A 24230-nucleotide genomic window follows, 5' to 3' on the forward strand; every position below is an offset into this window, starting at 1 on the left:
AAAGGTTTGGGATTTTTAAAGTCTTGGTTTCCTGCGTAAATACCATTGTCTCAAGTATTCTCTACTAGGCAACAGTTATGGGTATGTTCCCTTTTGTTTCTGATTATGTTTATGTCTGGGATTTCCTTATAACCCAAATGAAAAGCCTTATGAAAAATGGATAGTAGTAAAGTACTCCGGATTCTAAGACATTTACACAGGAATCCAGCACATCTTGACGCTCCTAGGAAAGGCTATTTCCTTAAGTCACCTACAAATACTGAAATGAGCATTATGAATTGCTGTGGTTCTATACCGTTCACTTCTTTAGGGATTGATTTTGAGACATTACATAGCAACTATAATATTTTAATTTTTGCTATATTAATATTTTTTCTTCCCACTTTTGGCATAGTATTGTCCCTAAGTGAACGTTCTACCCCACAAAAAGGCAGATCAGGTCTTCCAGAATCCTCGGCATAGGTGGTGAGCATTCATTCACTGAACAAATTTAAGTTCTCACGACCTACTATGTGCAGGCATCATACTAATCAGTTGCTGATTAAAAGTCACAGCAATAATTGCAAACGTCGTATTGAGGACATACAAAACGGTAGGCATGGTGTTAAGCAGCTCACAAGCATTTTCTCATTTCACCCTCACAACTGCCAAATAAAGTAGGTACTCACTCCAGAGCTCAGAAAACCCCAAATCTTAGAAAATATAACTAATTTATCCAATCACATAGTGAACAGTAGTAAAACAAACATTTAAATTCACAGCTTGACTCCAGAATATGCTCTATTGCTAAAATGAATACTATACTTCATATGTTTTTATTTTACTCATTCTTGAAATTTAAAGTACACATAAGGTGGGGGTGATATTTCTCATATAGGGACCAATCACCAGTGGAGATAAAAAAAAAAACCAAAGTCTCTCTCAATAAAAAGCAGATTTTCCCAGTTTGGGGAACTTCCCTTGTATTACCTCATTAACAGTCATCTGATTTGCCCCTGATGTTCTATACTCAGTTTAAATAATTTATATTAATTCATTCAACAAACACATATTATCTATTTTATAGTGTGCTCCCATAACATTTCCATTGATTTTGGTGTCATGTACTTACATTATAGCATTTTTTATTCATCTATTTTTCCATCTACAACTGTGCCTTTAAAACATGCTTTTAAGCTTTCCCCATAAACTATCAAACTAGAAATTAGCTACTAAAAGTAGCTGATATTAAACATTTTCTAATACTGCTAATATCTCTGCTTTAATTTATTAATCTCTGCTGTATTCAGGGATGCCTTGATATATATAAGCACCTTATAGGATACTCATAAAACACAATTTACAGATAAATCTTTTATGTGATAAAGAATTCTTACCTTAGCAAAAGGATTCATTGAAAGTTTCCTTTTGAAATTGAATTCCCCTTGTGAATTTAATATGTTTTGGTTTCTAAAAATTAAATTAAGGAAAAATTCTTAGCAATGTCTCTTGAATAAAAGAAAGTATACGGGGCTGCCCCGTGGCTTAGTGGTTAAGTGCGCGTGCTCCGCTACTGGTGGCCTGGGTTCGGATCCCGGGTGCGCACCGACGCACCACTTCTCCAGCCACGCTGAGGCCGCGTCCCACATACAGTAACTAGAAGGATGTGCAACTATGACGTACAACTATCTACTGGGGCTTTGGGGAAACAAAAAAAAAAAAAAAAAGGAGGAGGATTGGCAATAAATGTTAGCTCAGAGCCGGTCTTCCTCAGCAAAAAGAAGAGGATTAGCATGGATGTTAGCTCAGGGCTGATCTTCCTTACAAAAAAATAAATAAATAAGTCAAACTCTAAAAAAAAAAAAATAAAAAAAAAAGAAAGTATATGGATGTTTGTTTTAAACTTGTAAAAAAGCAATTTTTTTAAACTAAGACAAGAGACATACACCACACAAAGGAAAATGGAGATGTAGTAATTATCAAGCTAATCTGAAAATTGTAGACATCCAGGAAACAGAACTTAAACCAACTCCTCATAACCAGCTCCCACCTTTTCTTCCAATATCTAACTTTCAAAAAAAGTTTTTCTTATAAGCAATCTCAAATATAACCTTTAATGTTACTGGAAATATGGCATTTTTAATGGATCCTTCCTGTTTTCAAGCCTTTCTCAAATCCACTCTAGTTGACCATAACTTAAATAGTATTTTCCTTCCACTGAAAAAGAGAAAGGCAGTCATTCTCATGACTGACTTCATTAGAATATATCCTATGAAAAGGTATAAAAGAGGGGCTGGCACAGTGGCATAGTGGTTGAGTTCATGCACCCCTCTTCGGTAGCCCAGGGTTCATGGGTTCGGATCCCATGCACGGATCTACACACCGCTCATCAAGCCATGCTGTGGTGGCGTGCCACATACAAAATAGAGGAAGACTGGCACAGATGTTAGCTCAGGGACAATTTTCATCAAGCAAAAAGAGGAAGGCTGGAAACAGATGTTAGCTCAGGGCCAATCTTCCTCACCAAAAAAAAAAAAAGAAGAAGAAGAAGAAGATAAAAAAGAAAAAAACTAGACTCTGGAATGAGCTGATTTCAATAAATGACAAATCATAATATAAGACTTTTAATCATGATTTTCCTCTATGTTCCTTAAAAAAAAAATCGCTGCTACATTCACAAAACGGCAATTTTCATTATTTATGCTTATTTATGTCCATGTAGCAGTGAAACTAACATAAACAACCAAAGTGGCTTTGGGCTCTCCTAGACCCAGTACCCACAGCTGTAAAGTGAGAAGGTCTCTAGGGATTTTCCCAGCTCTAAAATTCTATGAGTTAAAGACCTCTTTCTTTAAAAAGGAAGCTTTTTATCTAGATTGAACCAAATGATTTGACTATTGGACTTTGAATTGAGCAACATGAAAGTGTTACTCAAGAGTCGAGTTACACATTTTCTATTTCTCTTTAATAAATAAAATCCATTAAAAGCCCAAATTTAACAAGAGTATGCTAAACTTTATTAAATATTGCTTAATATGAAGGAGATCCACCCTCTGCCAAGGTAACCAGAAGCCAAATTCCTAAGATCCAAAACTAAGACAGATAATGGAAGCCCTTTAGCCAATTCCCTCACTTGACAGATAAAGAAACTGAGTCACTGAGAGGCCTAAAGTCTCCCAGGTACTCGCAAGCAGAAGGGCTACCAATTTTCTTCTCTTCCTATTCAGGACGCTGCTTCAATCACTGTGGCATAGGATGACACTCTACATCAGTAAACAAAGGACTAGAAGAGGTAATTCCATTACCAGATCACTAAATAATTTAGAGCCTAATTTTTCTTTTTTTAATGCAAAGACCTTATGTTCAGAAACTTACAGTTCAAAGTACATTAAGTAAAACCATGTCCATATGCAGATATGTCTTCTCCCATATGCATCTTAAGAAAACAGCAAACAAAAAAATAATTTATCATCAGCCCCTGGAACACAAAAACTGAAATTAAAAGAAAGAATGGAGTAAATCTAAATTGTATATTTTCATTCCTTCTAAAAGGATTAAATAACAGAATTCTAAATGGTTTGTTTGTACTTTCCATGCAATATGTAGATTAACCATGAAATTCTGTTTGGGACACTTTGACATCTGTTTTCAGTGTATTACAATGAAATCTGGGGACTTGATACATACATTTGCTGTAATAAAACTGTCACTAATCAGTGTTTTCCAAAATATTGCCCATAACTATTACTATTCAGTAGTCTCATTTGCATGATCTAATATTGTTGCTACATCATGTTTTTCCCTGACAATGTGTTAGCTGGTCCCAGGCACATGGTCTAAAATGGCTGCAAACCACTCAATAATCTCAGCATTTCCCTAGTACTCTGTACATACGCATGCAATCTGTCCTAGGATTAAACTAATACTTCATCCTTCACGAAATATTTTCCCTGTAACTGCAACACCCAAGGTTGAATTCCCATCCCTGGGTGTAAAAAACTCAACAACAATAAAAGAGGAGGAAATTATGCCTCATGGGGCTTCTACAACAGAAGATGTAAACGTAACCCTAACTCAGAAGTCCCTTCAACAAATCTGGAACGATGCTGTTTGAACAGGGAATGCAGAGTCTGTTGTCAACTTAAACCATTTCCATGAAATGCAGAACAAGGTTGGACCAGACTTTAAAATCGGGTCTACTTCATTTTCTCTAGGATTAATAAATAGCTGTATCAATGGCAGGTACTAAGAAACACCAGCTCACAAGGGGTTAACACAACCTCCTGGATAGTAGATTGAACAAATGTTTCCATTTTATATTGCATCTATCTGGCTTATCATGTACAAAACTTGGATCTCAGGGGGAAAGTAATTCTGAGAGCCCAAACATGGTATTGAAAAAACAAAAACTTATGCAAAACAATTTGTCTACCTATGCTGATTGGAAATGAATTCCATATTTTATCAGCACTTGGAATCATATTCATATTGCTTAACAGTCCAATATAATTTCATGTTGTCTTCCTATGAACTCATCTTAAACCTGAAATATGTTTCTCTATACACATGTTTCATATTATACAAATATTGGATACAAAAAGCAGATTAATTGTAGGCCCTAATGCTGTGTTTGTTAGTACTAAGAAGTCATTCCAAATGTTCCAAAAGGGATTAATGTAGTATAACAAGTCTATTTAATTATTGTAAGACCAGTGATCCTCATATTACTATAAGCAGCTTTTCCCTTATTTGGAGACGGTAAATAGAACAGATATTGTTACATGATAACTATAAGTCTTATCCAAAAATATTAATGATTCACCATCAGGAAATTTAAAGAAATATGTTACCATCTCCAGGAGGCTATGAAAGGCAACCAATATTTAAGAACCATCTATGCATTCCCATTTTAGGCCAACATCAACTTTAAATGGTAAGTGCAAACAAAACTTTTCAAACGTATTAGAAAGACAAAATACTAAATCCTTCTGCCATCAACCACAATCCAGTTTACATATGTGAAAAAATTTTGGATGAACTCTGCTTCATGAACTAAAATACATGCGTCTTGGTTTTGTGTAGCCCACGAACAGAATAGCAAACAAACACCAGGTATGTTCTCAAAAAGAAAAGGCATGACACAGATTATTAAAAATTATGTGCCAGAATCTAAACAAGCTAATCAATGTTCTGATTCTGCTTTATGCACACCCTAGTTACCCTTTAACTGATGAACGAACAGTGAGATAACTTTTCCTATTAACTCCTGGCTAGAACCCCTAGGTATTGTTACAAAATGCTTCATATAAGAATATGATTTTTTTTGTACTGCATCAATGTGACACGTGATTTAAGGTATTTCCCTAGTAGAGCTTTTGGATATGGGCTAATCTGTCCACTTGCCAAACTTGCTGTGCAAAGTGAGTAAGGGGAGTGGCCCAGTGGCTATGGACAAGCACCACGACTACATCCCCAAGGATCTGGCCACAAAAGTGGCATCATGACCACACGGATCCAACCAGTCAGATCCACTGAAGTCAAACACTAAGCCCAAATCCAGTTTGGGAAGAAGTAAATGTTTTAACCACTTCCCATTTCGCTTCCTAGTAAAACTGAAATCCTAGTGTTCTTAGTAAAACTGAAATCACTTTCAGAAATATTAACTTTTTTCCCTCTAGAGATCATTTAATTAACTTTCTTAACATCATAAAAAGGATGAAGGGGAAAGACTGACTTCAAGGAGAAGAGTTCAACGGCAATAAAGTCAAAACAATTCATGTAACTAATTAAACATTTTGAGTTTTGACCCAACTAGGGGTCATTTTTAAATAAGACACCTTCACACTTCAAGTCTAAAAACCAGCAGTTTGCCCTTCTTCAAAAATAATCCAGTCTAGCCACATCATCATCACTTCTGTCCAACCAAATCTAAAACATAAGTGTAGTCCTCCCAAATGTTGGCAATTTATTTTTTTGTAAATAAAAATCTTATGCTTTTACTGGAGCGCAATGAATTACAAGTACTTGCTAGGACACCCTTTGCTCGACACCAAAGTTGAGTTATTTACTCAGAGGGCCACTAATAAAATTATTTCACTCCCTCCTCTCAAATACTCCTAGATTGATCAAGAAATTAATTCTCTGGTAAATTTGATATAAAGGATTGCTAAAACTATACAGTAATTCTAATTCAAATAGATTTTAACACTATATACAATTAGTTAACTTCATGTGCCTGCATTCAGAGGTTTTACTAACAAATATCTATACACATCACTGCAATCAGGACTTTCATTTTCTCTTTGGAATGTCTTATCACCTGAGATACATTAAAAACTAATTGATGACCTCTTGTTTCAACACCCAATCACTTCTTTTCTTCACTGTTGGGTAGTTTCCCTAAAAGTTTACACTATGCTGCGTTTCTTCACATAGAGTAATAATGGATACTATTAACTTTATCAGTTTTACTTACATGAATTATTTCATGTAACCCTAAAATAGCCCTGTGAAGTGGGCGTTTTAATCCCTATTTTTACAAAACAGAAAACCAAAGCACACGGAGCTTAAATGACTTGGCCAAGGTCACAAAGCTGATAAAGGGCAGAACCAAGACTAGAATGCAAAATGTCAGATTCATGCGCTTACTTTCTACGCTCTACAAAAACGAAAAAGGCAGGAGGAAGGGAGATCTACTCAATTCCCAAAAACAATCCAAAATTCAAAGGAAGGCAGAATATTTCAAATTGCATGTTATTTACTCCTTCAAGATCTACCTCTCTCTTTTTTTTTTCTCTAAATTCACTTCTCTGCAACATACACACACACCCCAGCATCCACCAATCACCCATGGTCCAGAAACTTAACGTCTTTAACGCAATAGCTGAGATACGTTTTAAGCTCTTTCAATGGAGTAACTGAGGCAGACATCTGGAAGAAGTTGTAGACTTTTTTTTTAAATCCTCAGGGGCTGGTTGCTGTACTTGTTCCACAGTCCCACTGCATATGCCCCATTAGCCCACCCACCACATCCAAACCCAACTCCATGTTGGCTCTACCACTGAGGACATCAGTGAGCGAGCAGAAAGGCAAGAGGGATGTTTTCTAGTCTACATTGGTTTTTATTGAAGAGGAGAGAGAAACTGAGGCTACCGACTAAAATCAGGTTCAGCGAAGACGCAGAAGCATTTCATTCATCCTTCTTCCTCAGACCCCTACGATGCTCGATTATCAACATAATTAATGCTGAAAAGCTTTTAAATTTCTTGATCTTGTGAACATTCCTGGGGAAAAAAATAGTTTAAAACAACAAGAAAAAAAGAAAAAGAAAAACCCTCTCACCTGCCATTTCAGATATTTTTAAAATCAGAATAAAAAATCTAGTGCTTTTTTCCAAGGTTCTAATGCCTGTAGCACATTGTCTCTCATCTGTCAGTGTATCCACACGCATGTATAAACAGTATGCGACATACCAGTCAGGAAATGCACATTCTAACTTAAACTTCCTTTTTTCCTCTAATAATTTAAAAATAAGATGTAACAGCTTGGATTTTAAATATTTAATCTGGCAAATATAAGGAAAATCATGAACTACAATGTCATATTTGGCAAAGAAAAATTTGGTAGGATGAAAATAGCTGTCTTTTAACATTTTAGAAGGCATTTCCAATATTTTAAAAATAAAATTATTTCACTGCCTCAGAAGACAAGAACAGAGGCAAAATTTTCTATTTTTGCATATTAGGTCTTCATAAAGAATGGAAAAAATTTTTAGATTCATTAAAATAAATATTTAATTTCACATGCTGGCAAAAGTTCTCACAGAAACACAAACTTCGAATTTACTAATGGTTCACTACTATGTCATGAAATTTAGCTATTTAAGTCACAAAGAATAAGTTTCACCTAAAACTATAGTTGTAAAATGGAATACATAAAGTTACAACATTACTCTCATTATTTAAAAATTTTGTTTTTATCCTACATGTTTAGTATACAGCTTTTTCCAATACTGGACAAAGATTTATAGGGTGAAGTTTAAAAGTCAGTCGTTTTAGGACTTACACATTGGTAACCAAAAGCATAACTAAAGTTACCACTTTTACCCTACATAATGAAAATAAAATATTTTTATTGTAACAGCTGAAAATGTTGAAAAGTAATTATTAAGGAAACCATAAATATAAAAAGCTGAAAAGTAGACCTCAGAAGAGCAGGGAAAAGGAAATTGTGATATGCATCATCATAAAACACGGAAACTGAAAATCTAGGCAGGAGAAATCCAAACCCTTCCAGATGCCAGAATACTATCCCCCACGTCCAGTAGCCAGGAGGGCTGCAAATTTGTCCCCATCACTGTCAGCAAACAAAAGAAAGTCACTTCTACAGCCAGAACATGTCAAATAGAAGACGTAGCTACTGCAGAGGGACGCCTTGAATCCACTGGGGTGTAAAGTCGGGGCTGGGGCTTTTTGTCAGCTATTACCATAAAAGAATAAGAGGAAACAGTGACATTACTACACAATAGAAAGGTCAAACAGCTTGCAGCCATTTCATGACCCAGACAAGTCAAGGTCAAAGGATTCAGGTAGCAACTTAGCCAGGGCATAAGTTACAGCACAAATGAATTGTTTTAACACATCAGCTTTGGTCAATTAAACCTAACAAGGCAAGTTGCATCACGTAGCAGGGTTCCTGACACCAAGGCCAGAAGCTGAGACCGACCTCATAAAACAAGGCTTTTAACATAGCATAGCAAATTTAAGGTAATCCATCCAGAAACTGCAGATGTCAGAATAATAAAATACAAGTTGTCCTAAGCAGGAACATTTTTCACACTTTAGAATTCCCTAATAGAGGAGTATAGGCTTCATATTGACATACCCCTGCTATTAATATAGGCATAAACGTAATCCCCTACTCACATGAATTACAGAATGCACCCTATTTCAAATAACTTTCTCAACATCTGTGCTCATGATTAGTTGTCCTAAGCTCTACTATTCCCTGTTAACAGCAATGCATATCTCCATGTATTTTTTTCAATGTGAGTTTTGAAAAATCAAGTTTAAAAAAATATCTTCAGCTTCATTCAGCATCAGAATATATATTAGTGTCACAATATTAACCGATGCTTGTCAAATGCTTTTGTGTAGTTTTGTGATAGATATATGTATTTTAAAATTCAATTGAATACTATTTATTAAATTTTCTATTTTGAGAAATGGAGTTGAAGCTAACTAGAATTTTAAAACTGCATATATTTAGATTAAAGAATTTTTTCTCAAATGCAATGCTTTTCTTTTTTGCACTTGTTTAAACAAATCCCATTTTCAACTGATTGGTGCTTCATCCATAACTTACTACATGCTCTGAACTGCCTTAAAATAAGATTCTGAAAATATACAACCTCCAGGCAACACTCAGCTAGTAAAATCACTTCATCCATCACCCCATATTTTCAATTATATAGTCCTTATTCAGAGTTCTTTAATTTGTCTGTGATTCCTCAGTGCTGTCCTGTTTAAACTGTCATCATAAACAGAGAGAATATGTGTATCTAAGTGTTTTATTATAAACAATATATTTATGCACAAGAATAGTTTGCATTCTCATTTTAGAACATTGCTTGATGTAAATTTTGAAGATTTTTTTTTTTTTTGTATGTGTGGCCTTCAATTCAGCCTCAAGGTCTTTCCACCTCATTGGTTAATTGGTAGCCATTTCTTCTAATTTTCTGAATAATATAACGACCAAAAAGCCCAACCATTCAAGCCTCACATCCTGTAACGTTCAGTCTAATACAAGCTAATCCCGAAGACTTACTCCTCACTACATGCACTTAGTTTTCACAAGTTCTCTGCAGTTTGATGATTTATTCTCTATGCCAAATCCTAACAACTGAATTCAGTTAAATTAACCACATCACATAATTAGAGTTCAAGGACCCAAGAACGTACTTTAAAAAGAGACGACATACCACGTTGCCACAGAAAAGTGAGCATGATTAAGAGGAAGCTCCCCTCTTGCTATGCTTGGCGCTGAGGCATGCTGCTGTAATAACTCCAGTTTCCGATCGCATAACCACTAGTCCTTGAGATTTCTAAAATTATTCCTCCTCCACAAGGATGGAGGAAAAAAAGTTGGAAAACTTTGCTTTGAACACTGTGTTGGCTAATCATTCACTCTGCCATAGCACAGACACACTGAAAAACTCCTTAAGTGTCGTGAGTCTACTTTCTTCAGCTTCAAACTAGAAAATGCTGTTCTTTCACAAACTGAAGAGGAACTTCCACCCAAAAGCTAGTGTCAGAGCAAGGGATCACCATTGCCTTTGCCTATAATTTTCAGATATTTAATAATTCTCTATTTTAATGAGTGTTTCATATGCTGTTTCCACTCTCTGCAAACCTTAAGCTTCAAACAAAGCAATAATTATTCCTTTGACTATAAAGAGAGTTATCATGTAAGCCACCGGGATGATGGAAATGAAAACTTACTTATTTCGACTTTTAAGAATTCCAGAGAATTCTGACTCAGGCTCCCATTGGGTCCCTCCCTCCTCAGGTGCTGAAATTCCAACTGGTCGGCAGAAACGGCAAGAGTAAGAATGTCATAAAAGAGTTTTTTTAAGCACAAGGTCTAGGTTTTCAGTTCAATCGGGCATAATGAACGTTTATGAGAAAAACTTGACTAAGTCAGATGTCTTGGAGTGTTGTTTCAAATCCTAGCGCCAAATTTATAAGGAAAAAGTTAACGGAGGATTAAAACTTTAATTTCCTTTTGGCAGTTACCTCCTAAATTCCAAATTTATGGAAAAACAAGTAAGTAAATTAAAAATCCTACCAAATCGATATTCCATCTATGTTTGGATAGATATCCTACGTACCACTTTAGAAAACAGAAACTTTAAAGGACTAAAGCAGTGACGAGAGGTGGCTCCCTAAAGGTTCCTGCCCCTCTCGAAGTCTCCAGGCCCACACTGCATCTGTCAGGGAGCCACCCTCCGGGAGACCCAACCATCTCCTCCTGTCACTGCAACGCACACTTCCCCCAAATCACCATTATTCCTGAACAATGAACATTATTTTGGTTCTTTTACATACAGAGTTATTTGACCATACAGGATGCACAGTGCACTAAATTTGCAAATCCAAACACATAATCTAGGTAAGCATTTTTTATTACAAAATGTGTAGTGCTGTGTATATGGGGGAAGGGTATAAGGTGGGGAGAAATACGTAATGCTGTCAGTAGGATATTTGACCATCCTTTGCTGCCTCCAGAAAGTGGGTCACTATATATTTTTTAAAATATTTGAAAATCATAATTGATGTAGCAAATGAGCCTCTCTCTCTCTCTCTACTTTCCCTTTGAAAAGTGAGATCATATTAACAGCAATGCAAGAGCTTAGTTTGCCATATCAGAACACAGATGCCAAGCTTCCCCAGCTGGCAACTGGGGCCTCAGAGTTTAACTCTTGAATTGTCTGGCAAGGCTATCTTGTGGCAGGGACATCATGGCATAGGCAGTGAACTTCTGGCCCCTTAGACTGTGTTTTCCTCTTATCAGTGAGAAAATTGCGAAGTATCTTATCTCACAATATATGTTCCCACAAAGGTCTCATTAAGCCTAGGAGCAAGACATGCCAGTAAGAGCCCTTCTTTATCTGGTAAATTGTGTGCGAGCCAGAATGCAAACAAATGTGCACCAGAGTTCATGAGTTCAGTCCAGGACAGGATGCTGGATGGGAAAACTGAACAGTGTTCCCCTAAATCAAACATGCATGCAACTTTATGCTCTCTGAGCATTTCACAACGCCAGCATACCAAATCATCCTAGAGAGCAGCTTCATTTCAACAAATTATGAAAGCTTAGTTTTCCCCATAATGGGAAATCTCTGCAAATGAAGTGAAATTTATTAAAATGTTAAAATACGCTGTCAACTTGCAAACAATTATCTACTTAAGCTTTTCATAAAGAAATAATTGTTACCCAAAAGGCTTCTAAAAGTCGGTAACTGAAGGAGGAAAATAATTCTTAGCATTTGCTTCCTCACTAATGATATGTGACAACCAGGAAGGATTCTATTTCAAAAACAATAATAATGATTACGACTTCCCCCATAAACAAGTCACATGTTTCACAACTTAAAAATGTGCTTTAAGTATCCTAACATTTAACAATAAAACAACCAAAGTGGCCATCCAACAATGGATCACAATTTTAAAGGTTCCATAGGCTAAAGGAAATTCCTCTTTCATGAGAGCCGTGAGGTTCCAGGCCTCTCTTTAGCACTCCCAAACATGTTTAATAAAAGTGCAAAGTACAGTCCAAAAATCAGTTAGGCTGACTTAGTTTAAACTCTAATCTGTTAAAATTCACGACAACAGTTACTATCTCTTGAGGTCTTTAAACTTCTTAGTGTGTTGTGACCTCCCTCTCTCTTCAAAGCCCTTCCCTGCCTCAGAGAAAGCTCAGTCCTCCTAGCCCACCCCACCTCGCCTTTTTCCCCCCTCAGACAGGACACAGCCTGGCAACTCAAGGCCTCCCATAGGCCAGACTTCCTTCTGTGCAGCCCTTTGCGTAGAACTGCTAATCCTTCTTATTAATTAACGAGATAACGGTGGTTAACCAGAAAGCAATATTAATGCTAACTATTTAGGAAACTTCAACCAAAATTATTTTCACCTTTTGCTTGGTTTTGCCAGTGTACAGAACTGTGCACTGAGAGTTTGGCAACGATTTGATGCAGCACTGAGAAATTCAGGAATGACTGATTTCTATCAGACCTTAACACAGAGGTTTCCTCTTGAAGGGTTTCTCACTTTTTTAGCATTGACACTGTTACACATTACTAACAAGAAAGAAAAGTAAGCTCCTCTCAACATGTTACTATGAAATCGGGAAGTGTGGAAACACAGGGATCTAAAAACTGCATCAGAAAAAAGCAGTGATGTAAGTGAAAGCAATGGTCAGAATGAACGCATTACAGTACATCACTATAATCGGCTGGTCCTCCACATCCCTCCCAGAGCACACCCGCATCCTAGGGTACATTTACATCCCAGGAAGGTGTGCTGTGCAAAGCTTGCCTGGTTTTTGTTTTGTTTTGTTTTGCTTTCATGAACGCAATAACAAAGACAATATGGGGAATAGGTACCACCTGCCCAAGAATCATTGGACATCTTTAATATCTTTGGGAAAGTGGAGGCCACTTTAGAGCTATTTTTTCCTTTAATCTGTCACAGTCTTTCAAAAAGAAAAGAAAAACCTAAAAAAAAAAAGGAAGGGTTTTATATTAGCTAAGGTTTGCTGCCGCAAACAAGCAAACAGCTTTCATTCAGGGATTGTCAAAAACTTTCCAGTGTGCCCACTGCAATGCGGATGCCAACCAACGAATCAAAGGCATTCAGCAACCAGACAAAGAGGGTCTGATGCCAACCTCGGTGCCACTGGCAACCATTATTGGCATCAAGCACAGTGTCTGCCTTTTTTTTCCCCCTCGCCTGGCACTTCACAAACAAAATGGCGGTTCTTGTAGCAACGAAACAGCCGAAGCGCAGCCCTCTGAATCAATAACGTCAAATGATTTTATGGATTTAAACGCAGTTGCTCCCAAATGATGTGTATACTTTAGGTAAAGTGGGGGGGGGGGTTATATAATTTTATAAACGACTATATTGAACATGACCCCTTACTAAGGTAGAGAAATAGAAAAATGGACTAAATTGCGGTCAACGGGGCTATATGCATAGAGGAAGCTGAATAACAAAGAGATGTAGCTTTACAGAAAATACTGCCTTGCGGCCACGTGATGCAAAAGTCTAACGAACTGTATATCAAAAATGATTTCAAAATGCATAAATTTTTCCCCAAACCATATCAGATGCAGATGTAGCACTACAGCTTGTGTCAAAGCTCTAGTAACTCTTTCCACATTTCAAAAAAGATGAGGCTGCTGGGTATGAAGGAAAAAAAAAAAAAAAGAAGTGTGGGTTGAACCAAAAGAGAAAGAGGGAAAAAGAAAAGCGAAGGAAGTTGGTCAACAATGGAACTTTATTATATGTTGGTCTTTATTTCATCCTCCAGAAGAGTTGCAGTTTGTGATCCTGTATAAATAACCAAGAGGACTATTGACATCTCTAGATCTGGAAATTGTCAATATATTGTAACATCACTCCACACTGCAATGCGGATGCCAACTAACAAATCACAGGCATCCTGAGCTAAACAAAGAGGGTCTGGTGCCAATCCTGGTGCCAGTGGCAACCATTTTGGCATTCTCTCTGTTCTTTCTCATGTTTTCCTCCCAGTCGTTTAGAAGTGGGGAGAGAGAGAAAAAAGGAGGAAAAGGTAATTTTGTTGCTCATTCTGTGGCAAACATTACATTTTTCTTTTTTGATTTTTCTTTCATGTTTTTCTCTATACTTTTTTACCTGATTTATAAAACAGACAAGTGGATTTTCGTGTACTTAGAGGAGAAATAAAAAGTCATGATGGGAGATATACAGCCCTCTGACTGACTACAGACTTATCTTTTAAAATGCCTTCTTTAATCAATTGCACTGCAAAAATGACATAATTAACCTACATTTGACCAAAAAAGAAAAAAAGATACAAATTTCGAAAAAGGGAAAACATAAAAGCATCCTGATGTGACTTTTTCAAAGAGCCAACAGATGTTAAGAAGAGATGATGCGCTGGCAGGTAGCAGAGGATACAAATTAGATGCACAGGGTAAAATAATGAACAGTTTTTAGGACAGAGACTCAAAACAACAACAGAATCAATGTTTGATCTGAAAACATCCTCTCCAAAGAGCTGCTTAAAACTTTACGATTATCATGACCGATGGTGCAATGCAGAAGGCATTTATGCATTTTTCTTTCTTCAATCTATCTTCACAAATCCAAAGGATATGTTCTTTATTGTCAGTTCATCAACCAAGAGTTGGCTGCCTGCCCCAGGAGTGAATGTACATGCGTGCACACCTCAAGGACTGGCCTTCAAGCAAGTTAAAATGTGAGCAGCAGTGAAGTGATTGCAAATCTTCGCTCCCTGCACTAAAAAGTTACATGACCCACTTTCTAAAAGTTTACTTCCAGCCTTGACTTTCACAACATAGTTACAACACATTTACAGTCAATCCAACACATGTATACAGCCCACCTTAAAATGTCATCTCCCAGACAGCTGTCAATCAAATTAAGTGTCATGTGTTAATGAGTTTTTATTTTAGGACACATAGGGTGAAATATATTTTTCCCCAAACCATCATTACTTGGATTTTAATTCTTAAATGCATGGAAATAATAAATGCAATATTTGATTTTTTTAAAGTAATATTTCCAAATGTATGATGTCCAGCACCATTATTTAAAATCAAACTAAAAATTTTTAAATGATATTTAAGCATATCTCTAAAACTATATCAAAGAAATATAAAGACAAAAAGTTAGCACCTAGATTTCTGAGTCAAAAGTGTAATTTTGATATTTTATTTTTTTGTATGATAATAAAGTTCATACCCATTTATTAAATCCCACATATATAAGGAACATCAGATAACTGTCTGCCACCTGGCTATCTGAAGGCCATTTTCCCTACCACCAGGCCAAGTTAGGAAATGATCCACCATCTGTGGCTGATCAAACTTCAGTCCACTTTTGGTACGCTGTTTTTTAAAATGATGTTTTACTAGGGACAGTTGCAAATACAAGGACATCTATATCATGACACATTTACTTGAAGAAAAGAAATTCTCACTTACTTAAGGAAAATATATTGAGAAAACAAAAATAATAAAGAAACATATTTTGTGAACTCAAAAAATACTCAGCAAAAATATCACCTATTTTTGAATTATTCAGGTAACATTTATACCACTCTATCAAGTTTTTTTTTTTAAATAGGTATGGTATGTGGTTTCTGCATTCTTTTTGAGATTTATTTTAAACCAGTGTAACCAGTCCACTTTCTGTTTTTGTTCTGTAAGTAGAGCTTCGACTTTTCTCCTCGACAAGTTTTATGAATTTACATTCAAGTAAACTAACAATATTAAGTGTTCCCAAGTCACTCTGAGAAAATATTATAACATAAATTATTTAAACAAGAACTATACTCCATTAAATCTACAGCGAATATTACACCATCAAAAGTAGGTGTTGATAGAAATATTTAAATCAAATAAATCTAGGTCTATGTAAGATATACTTTCTGATATTGGCTATCTTAAGCATATTGTAACAGGAAATGTTAATTCTATTTTCAGTGCAACAGCACTAGATTTGTGAACAAAGTTTATCCACCTCGTTAGTAAAGAGGCTAATACAAAGATTATTAAAGAGCGATTTGACTATTCATAAATAAAGTGACATTTTCAAATTGGGAAAAGATGCCCAGATGCCAGGGATGTCGCCTAGGACAAAAAGTGAAATGCAATCAACTATATTTACCAGACTATTCTGTGTCTTTGAAAAAGTACATTATTTCAAAGACATTTAGAAACGCATCTCTTTGTGGTCTTTCTTGAAATACCCACGCCTATCCAGGTATGAAAGCTCCATGTCTATTTCCATGGCTTGCACATGGCAGTGGACATGTGAGTGGGAGAGAGCCTGCCACTCTACCCAGAGTGGGCGAAGGAGATCTAGGGGCCTCGAGGACCATCTACCCAAGCCAGATATATGCATCCGTATATGGGGTTTGTGGGCAGGATTTGCCATGCTAGAAGAAAGAACAATCTGCTCCTACCTTGCTCCTGCACGTAGTATGCCAAAAACAAATCAAGCTCCTTAACTGATACTGTGATATGATGTGGCTGGACACAAAGTGCTGGGTTTGTGCAATGTGGGGATTTCATGAGCCGCTCTCCATCGGTACTTTCCAAGGGGATGCCTTTGAACAGGATCACCATGACTAGATCCAGACGCCAGACTTTGTCTGCCTGTCGCAGGCAGTCGATTCTCCTAATCTTACCCTTCTGGTCGGGATTGGATAAGACACAGCACGGGTGCTTCTTGCCAGTCACGGTGAGCACAAAGTCCTCTCGGTACTCCTGGCGGATATCTTTGCGCAGTTTGGCCAGGAGCCTGGATGCCCACTTCTGTTTGATTTCAGGCTTTTCGCTGAGAAGCTCATCTTTGACTGCTCTCTCTTCATCCTTTGACATTCGCTTCTCATGCTTTTTAAAGTACTTGCGTTTCCGAGCCTGCAGGTTGAACCAAGTGTAGGCGATTGCACGAACATGTGGAAGTAGTGCCTCGATGAATGGGTGAAATTCATCCTATGGAAGACGAGGGGGAAAAAGAACACATACGTGGTTAATATAGTTTTAAATGCTCAAAAAAAGAAGACCACAATTCTTTCCCAAATTCAGCACAAAAAGTTATGCACAAAAATAACATTCTTTTCTTATTTAAAATTATCAAAATAGCGGGACAAGAAGAAAACAAAGTATGGCAAGCTGCCCCTTTTCCACCAAAACTCATAGGTTGATTCTCCCTCCTAAAAAGAAAATAAGGTTTATATTTGTATTTCCACTCTGGCCCCATCCCCCTCATTCCCACCATGCATCCTACATTCTTTAAAACGTAAGCAACCAAGATGCTTGGCACCTAATTTAATATTTAAATATTGATTGACCAACTAACACTAAGCAGTACCATTTTACAAAGAACACAGTGAGTTTTTTTTTTTTTAATCGGAGCAGAGCTGTTCAGAAGGCAGGAGCGATGCCACAGTTCATTTCTCTTCTCTGTGGCACAGAAACACAAAGCATATAGATGCTCAGTGTAATGCCACACAGTTCCCGCTTTTGGAGCATGCTCTCAGCAAGAGGCTGCTGGTGGCACAAAGAGCATGCGCCATTAAACTTGATCCATTTTCTTATCAAACGTCCAACATTCCAACACTGAAACAGCACCATTCCAAGAGTGGTAACTAGAGAAACCGGTATACAGTGAGGGAAAGTGGGCAAAGGACACAGCTTGTCGTATCAGTGTCCTGAACAGAAGGTTTCCATACTTTGAGCAGTGCATTCTCTCCCTCTACTACCAACACTAGCCCGCAACACACACACACACAAACACACACTCACTCACACTCATACTCGCACTCTCCTACTCTCTCACAGACACACTCTCGTGTTTTTAAATAAAAGTTTCTAAAGTTGAAAACAAAAATTACACCAATGTTCTTCCAGTAGCTTTCCTATAGACTCTGAAGCCCCACAGAGTCAGTTAATTTGTTAACCGATCACATGAGTATGGCAATTATTCTAAACCCCTTAAAAATCAATCTGAGGTGAACAATGAAAAATGGCAACTTGGCACCAACTTTACATTCTTTGTGTCTCTGCAAGCGGTGGCAGGGTGACACCAGGAGTGCACTGTTGGTCACTTACTGCTTTTGTGGAATCAATATAATTCATTTGCTATGCATATGAATTCTCGGACAGCACTGTGGGTGCACGTCATACACATGTGCTCGTGAAGCTACACATGTATAGATGGCACAGTATCCGGACTTTTGAATTAAGTGGTTTACCTTGGGTTCCTGCATTTTTCCTGCCTGTTTCATCCCCAAGCCTTTTCTAAGGGAGGGACGTGGACGAGGAGTGGCAGATAATCTTTACCTACAGATATTTCAAGTTTCTTCCCAGAGCAGTGAGTGTTTCACTACTTCCTGCCGTAGGTAAAACCTGTCTCATAAGCTCAGGCCTATTACTGTTCAGAGAAAGAGCTTAACATCCTGTGCATGCATCCTGCATGCATGCAGTAAGCCAAGATCTGAAGCAAATGGGAACTTCCACCATGGCCACTTTTCTGGTCACACTGACTATACTGTCACCCCAACCACAAAATAACTTTCTCTGATCATATCCCAAGTTAGAATTTACAGTCTCATGCTAGTCACCCTGAATTGTGTGGAATAAATTATCTTTAAGCAGCAGACTGATGAATTCCATTAGGTAGAGATGATAAAAGTGCAACTAATGACACTCTAACAAAGAAGGTGTCCAAAAAATCCCATATAGTTATGAATCCATTTTTAAAATGAAATGCAAAGTTTCGATGCAAAAGACTGCGGCATGTTAGCAGTTTGCAGTTCAGATACGGAAGAGGTGTACGTCCCATCCAATCAATAATGCAGTGATCAAGTGTTTTAACATATTGCCATAAAACGGTCCTACAGTAGAGTAAGTATACATCAAAATTTTATAACAATATAGAATGTACATGATTACATCACAGCATGAGGCATAACCAAATGCCATAGAGGAAATCATTAAACCGATCAGTAGTTTCCAGCAGAGATTTGAACAATTCGGTTACTATGCGAGCACATTAAACTAGGCCATGGAAAGAGTTAAACCACAATCTGTTCTTTGTGTGGGAAGGCAGCCCTGCTCACAGCAACCACAGCCCATGATAAGACCTCTCTATCTCCATACACTTTCTGATGCCATGCTTCCAGCTTTCGCTGTAACTACAAAAACTTTGTTTATCCTCCTTAGAAATATATGCAAAAGGAAACCCTGCTCAAGGAAACGTGGACTTAAACATGCTTTGGGAACTCACTTCCTATAATCTGGCTTTTACTATGATTTATTGATATGATTAAAAACATACATATATACACTCATCACTAAAAACTTGAGAATGTAAAGAGTACATTTCGGGGGGGTGGAGAGGGGGGCTTTGTCTCACTCATTTTACCTTCGTCATCCTTTTTAAAATGCAATCTTATTTTAACAGATATTAAGCACCACAGTAACTCTTAAGCACTTATACCTTTAAGTACTATGTTCAGTGACATTTCATTTTCTTATAAAGACATCAAACATACTTCTGATTAAATTTGTGCTTCATCTATCATGTTACAAATCTAAAAATTTTAATAAATTATTTTTAACAATCAAAATGCAAATTTGAGGGTTGAATTTGGAATGTCTTAGCAAATGCACACAAAACAATGTTTTTTAAGGTCGCCTTTAGTTTGTTGCCAATGCTGCCAAGTAATGTTTTAAAACATACTTTTTTTCTTATTGATAAATAGAAGTGGCAAACTTTCTCAGTTCACAAAGTTGCGTTATAAACATCTTTCAAGGCTTTATTATTATGTGGATTCATTTCAAGTGAAACACTTACTTGACAAGGAGACATATCTTCAAAAAAAGGACGATAAACGGAGGTTTGCTATAAGTCACATACATTTCTGTATTAACATGCCTAAAATGTCATCTCCCAAGTGTGATTGTTTTTTAATGCTGAGTTGCAATATATTTTTAATGATTTTGAGTGACATGAATATGGAGCATAGTAACTGTCTTCATCCAAAAAAAGTGATTCAGGTTTTTAAATGTCCTAATTAATAAATCATCATAATAACACTGTAAACAATTATGAAAATTATTTTTTTTTAAAAAGCAAAACATAGAAGTGATCTAAGATCTAATGGCTCCATACTAAGGCAATATGCCATCTTGCTCTTTCAGAATTTTTATTAAAATACACTGATGTTCAGTAATTCTTTCTCTTTTAAAACTTCCTTTAGTTGAACTAAATTGATAAAATAAATAACCAGCTTACAAATTTCAAATATAAAAGTAAACAGTCCTAATGCCACTAGAAATATTTTTCTTCACAGAAACAATGGTTTCCATGAACGGGATGGAAAATTAGACCACTACAGAAGTAGAAGAGTAAATACTAGGTGTTCCTGGAGCATTGCTATATGACAATAAATCATTAAAAAAATATACCTAAAGAACTTGAAAGACAATGCAAGAAAAAAAATTCAATGCAATCATACCAAGTGAAAGTTATATTATTAAGGATTTACACTATTTTTGGAAAAAGCAAATATTAAATCATATATAATGGTTCTTAATTTTCCTTTTACATCTGATTTACACTGATGTATAAATACGATTTATATTGAAGTACTGATACTTTCGCATAACATTTTGCTAAATATCAACTTTAACTGTAGCTCCTTTTGCATTAAAATTCTTTCTAAAACCTAGATAACATATTGCAACAACTGAGACACTCTGTAAAGTTTTCAACCAACTAAAAATGTTTCTCTAGTTTGTATTTACATATCCTAAAAAATGTTTTGCTACAGCTATTAGGCTCTTGTAATACAAAACTAAACTACTGGTCTGATATAAAAGTAACACCATTAAGGTGCCCTTACTTTCGAAACACCTTACATTACCTATGAAGTCAACAGATTTTAGTTAAGTGAGAAGTCTAAAGGTAGAATTCCTTCTCTGGTATAGGCCTTAAATCGCCAAAACAGTTTTAATACGGCAACCTCAATTTACATTATTAAGATAGTAGAGAATATTAGCCACCATGAATTAGTGTTGGTTAGCATGTATCCTAGAATACTAATGTGATAGCTGAATGATTATGCTGTATATGCTCCTAACGTTCCATACGTCACGATGCTGCAATATTATTTTTAACTTACACAAATTATGGTAAAGCCAGCAACTTTTCGATACATATTTGGAAGAAACTAAAAATGCAATGTAATCACGAGCAATATTTCCAAAAAGCTGATTCTGGAAATATAAATTAATATAGAAAAGTAATCCTTTACAGGTAAGAATAAGTGATGCAGTACTTTGTAAGTGAAAAGCTTACCTCAATTTGTTTTATTTGAACTATGCTTCAAGAACGTAAAATTAATATCAAATGGATGTGGTTTACCAGAAAGAGAAAAAAAATCCCGCTGATGGGTAATATGAAAGGTAACTTTTACAACTAAAGGCAATTTGTTACACCTGAAACAGTTTCATCTTCATATTTATTGGCCATTATTCACAGCTTTTAAAATACAAATAGCTCAACAACTCATTTTTCCAGTTTTGTTAAATTAAAGTGCACGTTTACTTGCTGAAAATAGCCATATCTAAGTTAATCATACTCAGATGCCAAACAAAATATAAACAATAAAAAATGTGTCAGCCAAAAAGCTACAGGACTGTATCCAATCACTGAATAAGCCTTATCATTGTTTTCATCTTCATTCACAATTTATGAATGCCTCAGTCCTTTTGAATCACAATGGCTTCTAATTGTCATACAATTGAAATCTTAATCATTTGTCTATTATAAAAATGCATCATCGAGATATTGGATTTTTTAAAAATTGCAACACAGCTAAGACTAGGCGACACTTCTTAAACTGTTTAGTTTTTATGCCAATGTCAAAGAAAATGGTTATCAATTACCAGTGGCGACACATCCTCCTAAAAGCTGAAGACAACTGTCCCACACCTTTAGAGGTTGAAAATACTGCTTCAAATAACAACTCTGGGCTAAGATAGTTCGTCAGTTGGTTAGTTAGCGGGGCAGCGATGAAAACTGCTCCAGGTAAGTCTGCTCGGTCTCGCCACTTATCCATTCAACCGTCTGGTTTAAAATTATATAAACTGTGTTCTTAAAAAAGCATAAAGCCAGTATTTTATTTCATAACATTGTTCCTAAAGTCTTAGGACAATTTTCAAAGTGAAATTTTACAAAATGACCTTACTTTTCCAGCACTACTTTCTGCCTTACGAGCTATACGCCCAAATATCCTCAAATGAACAGGTCTCTACAAAATGAACATGTTCTAAAAGTCCTGAACATTCCCCACAACCAACTAACTCGTGTCAACGTAAAGACCGCCTTTGTGGTGTGGTCACTGGAAACCTCAAAGTGCGGATCACTGTGGACCAGAGTTTCAGATCCCCAAATTAAGCAAAGGAATGGGTCTCCGGACCACAACCTCCAATTCGCTTCGTCGCCCGCCCACTGCCCGCAGTGGAGTCCAGAGGCGCCCAGAAGGACTCGTGCTAGAGTCCCCTCGCCCAAGTTCACTGGTTGTTTATAAGGACTCAGTCCCCCCTAAAGCTCCTCTAAAGCCGGAGTCTTCCTCAGCGCGTGAGCGACCGAGAGGGGTGGTGGGCACCTTGGGCAGGGGCGCCACGCCGCAGCAGGCACTCGGGGGGCCGCGAGGGGGCCAGCGCTCGTGGGCCCGGGCCCTGCCCACCCCTGGGCGGCCTTGCCCGGCCCAGCCGCCCTGGCAGCGCGCGGGCGCCCGCTCTCCGTGCCCAGGGCGTGGGGCTGGGCGCACGCGGTGGCCGTGTGCGAGGGGCCGCGCGCCGGCTCCCATGCCGCCCGGCAATCCCGCCGCAACTCCGGGCCACTTCTTCCGCGAGCGACGGGGGTGTGCGGAGGTTAACCAAAGCCGTTAATTGTCCGCAGACCAGAGCAACAAAACAAAACAAAGGCATTTCGGGCTAGAGAGAAAGCTGGAGAGAGCGATCGAGAATGTACCTGAGTGAGACAGATGGGAGAATACATCATGACTTCGCCTTAAAACGCACTTTCCCGGAGATGCCCAAGAAAATCTTCGAGAAGCAAGAATTTCATCTATTCATTTTACAGTCATCTGCGCCCCGCGATGCGATCAGGACGGGGCTCTGCGCTGGATCACCGCAACTTCACAACAAACCCAGTCCTCCTTAAATAGCCAAAGATTCAAGTTCACTCGGCGTGCTAGATTTCCCGGGGTGAAATCCAATCTACACTTTTAACCCTCTTGCAGTCCGAGCGCGCTGGCCGTGCTCGCCGAGGCCGCCGCCGCCGCCGCCGGTGTTGGCTGCTTTTCGCCTGGGTTTGGGAATTTGTTTTCTGTTTTGCAGTTGTTGTTGTTGTTGGGGGCTAGGGGGTGCGCGAAGGTTCGGTGTGGGTTGGATTGGGGTGGTAGTTGGTGGTGAAATGCTTTTTTAAAAAAGGCGGGGAGGGGGGCGCAGGAGAGAGGGCGGGAGGGAGAGCGAGAATGTGTCACCGCGCTGGGAAAGTTCAAGGTTACAGCCCCGAGCACTGCGGCAGGATCCCCGAGTGGCGATCGCAGGCGAAACTTTGCCGCGAGCCGACCATGTGTGTGCGCGAGGGGGAGCGTGAGCGAGTGCGCGCGGGTGGCGGGGCGCGCGCGGGAGAGGGCCGGGGTGGGGGCGGGGTGGGGTGGGGGAGAAGGGAGAGGCCGGGGTGAGGGAGGGGGCGCGAGCGCAGGTCTCCCGGGCGGAAGAGGCTCGCGGCGCGCGGTCCCCAGCTGCAGCCGCCGCCGCCCGCGCCGGCTCCTCCACGCCGGGCCGCCCGCCCTCCCGCTTCGCCCCGCGTCTGACCCGGCCGAGCGAGGAGGCTGCTGCTGCTGCCGCCGCTGCCCAGAGCCCAGGGGGATCGCAA

At 38.2% G+C, this 24230-nt stretch overlaps 1 protein-coding gene across 3 annotated transcripts in view; it reads right to left on the reverse strand.

Moving 5' to 3' along the window:
* The window catches only part of NFIB (nuclear factor I B), a 222303-nt gene extending 198303 nt beyond the window's left edge, over positions 1 to 24000 (reverse strand). For all 3 annotated transcript variants that reach the window (XM_004436794.3, XM_004436793.3, XM_087444600.1), the window contains exons 1-2: positions 23319 to 24000; positions 16735 to 17266 (exon numbers count right to left, since the gene is read on the reverse strand). In XM_004436794.3, coding sequence (XP_004436851.1) covers positions 16735 to 17266; positions 23319 to 23348 — 562 coding nt within the window. In that variant the 5' untranslated portion in view covers positions 23349 to 24000. The remainder of the gene's footprint in view (positions 1 to 16734; positions 17267 to 23318) is intronic.
* Between the last annotated feature and the right edge of the window lie 230 nt (positions 24001 to 24230).

The sequence above is a fragment of the Ceratotherium simum genome, chromosome 20, assembly GCF_057802395.1.
Source record: "Ceratotherium simum simum isolate JZ-2026a chromosome 20, ASM5780239v1, whole genome shotgun sequence".
Lineage (NCBI taxonomy): Eukaryota > Metazoa > Chordata > Mammalia > Perissodactyla > Rhinocerotidae > Ceratotherium > Ceratotherium simum.